The 2,586-nt window shown below is 1.8% G+C and overlaps 1 protein-coding gene across 1 annotated transcript; it reads right to left on the bottom strand.

The window, feature by feature from the left end:
• Window positions 1-105: 105 nt before the first annotated feature.
• On the bottom strand, window positions 106-2,586 carry LOC129907689 (probable cyclin-dependent serine/threonine-protein kinase DDB_G0292550; the record flags this gene model as incomplete). The annotated part of the gene is made up of 3 exons (XM_055984016.1): window positions 106-459; window positions 952-1,536; window positions 1,750-2,586. Coding segments are annotated over 3 exons (1,776 nt in total), but the record flags the coding sequence as incomplete, so codon positions are not given.

The following is a 2,586-nucleotide window of genomic DNA, read 5'->3' as shown; positions in this document are numbered from 1 at the left end:
CAATCCTGCACGGGTGGTTGAGGTGGTAATCGGCCTCAAAACACACCGGGCATGCGTGATAGACGTGGTTGGGTTATTATTATTATTATTATTATTATTATTATTATTATTATTATTATTATTATTATTATTATTATTATTATTATTATTATTATTATTATTATTATTATTATTATTATTATTATTATTATTATTATTATTATTATTATTATTATTATTATTATTATTATTATTATTATTATTATTATTATTATTATTATTATTATTATTATTATTATTATTATTATTATTATTATTATTATTATTATTATTATTATTATTATTGTTATTATTATTATTATTATTATTATTATTATTATTATTATTATTATTATTATTATTATTATTATTATTATTATTATTATTATTATTATTATTATTATTATTATTATTATTATTATTATTATTATTATTATTATTATTATTATTATTATTATTATTATTATTATTATTATTATTATTATTATTATTATTATTATTATTATTATTATTATTATTATTATTATTATTATTATTATTATTATTATTATTATTATTATTATTATTATTATTATTATTATTATTATTATTATTATTATTATTATTATTATTATTATTATTATTATTATTATTATTATTATTATTATTATTATTATTATTATTATTATTATTATTATTATTATTATTATTATTATTATTATTATTATTATTATTATTATTATTATTATTATTATTATTATTATTATTATTATTATTATTATTATTATTATTATTATTATTATTATTATTATTATTATTATTATTATTATTATTATTATTATTATTATTATTATTATTATTATTATTATTATTATTATTATTATTATTATTATTATTATTATTATTATTATTATTATTATTATTATTATTATTATTATTATTATTATTATTATTATTATTATTATTATTATTATTATTATTATTATTATTATTATTATTATTATTATTATTATTATTATTATTATTATTATTATTATTATTATTATTATTATTATTATTATTATTATTATTATTATTATTATTATTATTATTATTATTATTATTATTATTATTATTATTATTATTATTATTATTATTATTATTATTATTATTATTATTATTATTATTATTATTATTATTATTATTATTATTATTATTATTATTATTATTATTATTATTATTATTATTATTATTATTATTATTATTATTATTATTATTATTATTATTATTATTATTATTATTATTATTATTATTATTATTATTATTATTATTATTATTATTATTATTATTATTATTATTATTATTATTATTATTATTATTATTATTATTATTATTATTATTATTATTATTATTATTATTATTATTATTATTATTATTATTATTGTTATTATTATTATTATTATTATTATTATTTTTATTATTATTATTATTATTATTATTATTATTATTATTATTATTATTATTATTATTATTATTATTATTATTATTATTATTATTATTATTATTATTATTATTATTATTATTATTATTATTATTATTATTATTATTATTATTATTATTATTATTATTATTATTATTATTATTATTATTATTATTATTATTATTATTATTATTATTATTATTATTATTATTATTATTATTATTATTATTATTATTATTATTATTATTATTATTATTATTATTATTATTATTATTATTATTATTGTTATTATTATTATTATTATTATTATTATTATTATTATTATTATTATTATTATTATTATTATTATTATTATTATTATTATTATTATTATTATTATTATTATTATTATTATTATTATTATTATTATTATTATTATTATTATTCTTATTATTATTATTATTATTATTATTATTATTATTATTATTATTATTATTATTATTATTATTATTATTATTATTATTATTATTATTATTATTATTATTATTATTATTATTATTATTATTATTATTATTATTATTATTATTATTATTATTATTATTATTATTATTATTATTATTATTATTATTATTATTATTATTATTATTATTATTATTATTATTATTATTATTATTATTATTATTATTATTATTATTATTTTTATTATTATTATTATTATTATTATTATTATTATTATTATTATTATTATTATTATTATTATTATTATTATTATTATTATTATTATTATTATTATTATTATTATTATTATTATTATTATTATTATTATTATTATTATTATTATTATTATTATTATTATTATTATTATTATTATTATTATTATTATTATTATTATTATTATTATTATTATTATTATTATTATTATTATTATTATTATTATTATTATTATTATTATTATTATTATTATTATTATTATTATTATTATTATTATTATTATTATTATTATTATTATTATTATTATTATTATTATTATTATTATTATTATTATTATTATTATTATTATTATTATTATTATTATTATTATTATTATTATTATTATTATTATTATTATTATTATTATTATTATTATTATTATTATTATTATTATTATTATT

The sequence above is a fragment of the Episyrphus balteatus genome, chromosome 1 (assembly GCF_945859705.1).
Source record: "Episyrphus balteatus chromosome 1, idEpiBalt1.1, whole genome shotgun sequence".
Taxonomy (NCBI): domain Eukaryota; kingdom Metazoa; phylum Arthropoda; class Insecta; order Diptera; family Syrphidae; genus Episyrphus; species Episyrphus balteatus.
This window is presented reverse-complemented; position numbering and strand designations above follow the sequence as displayed.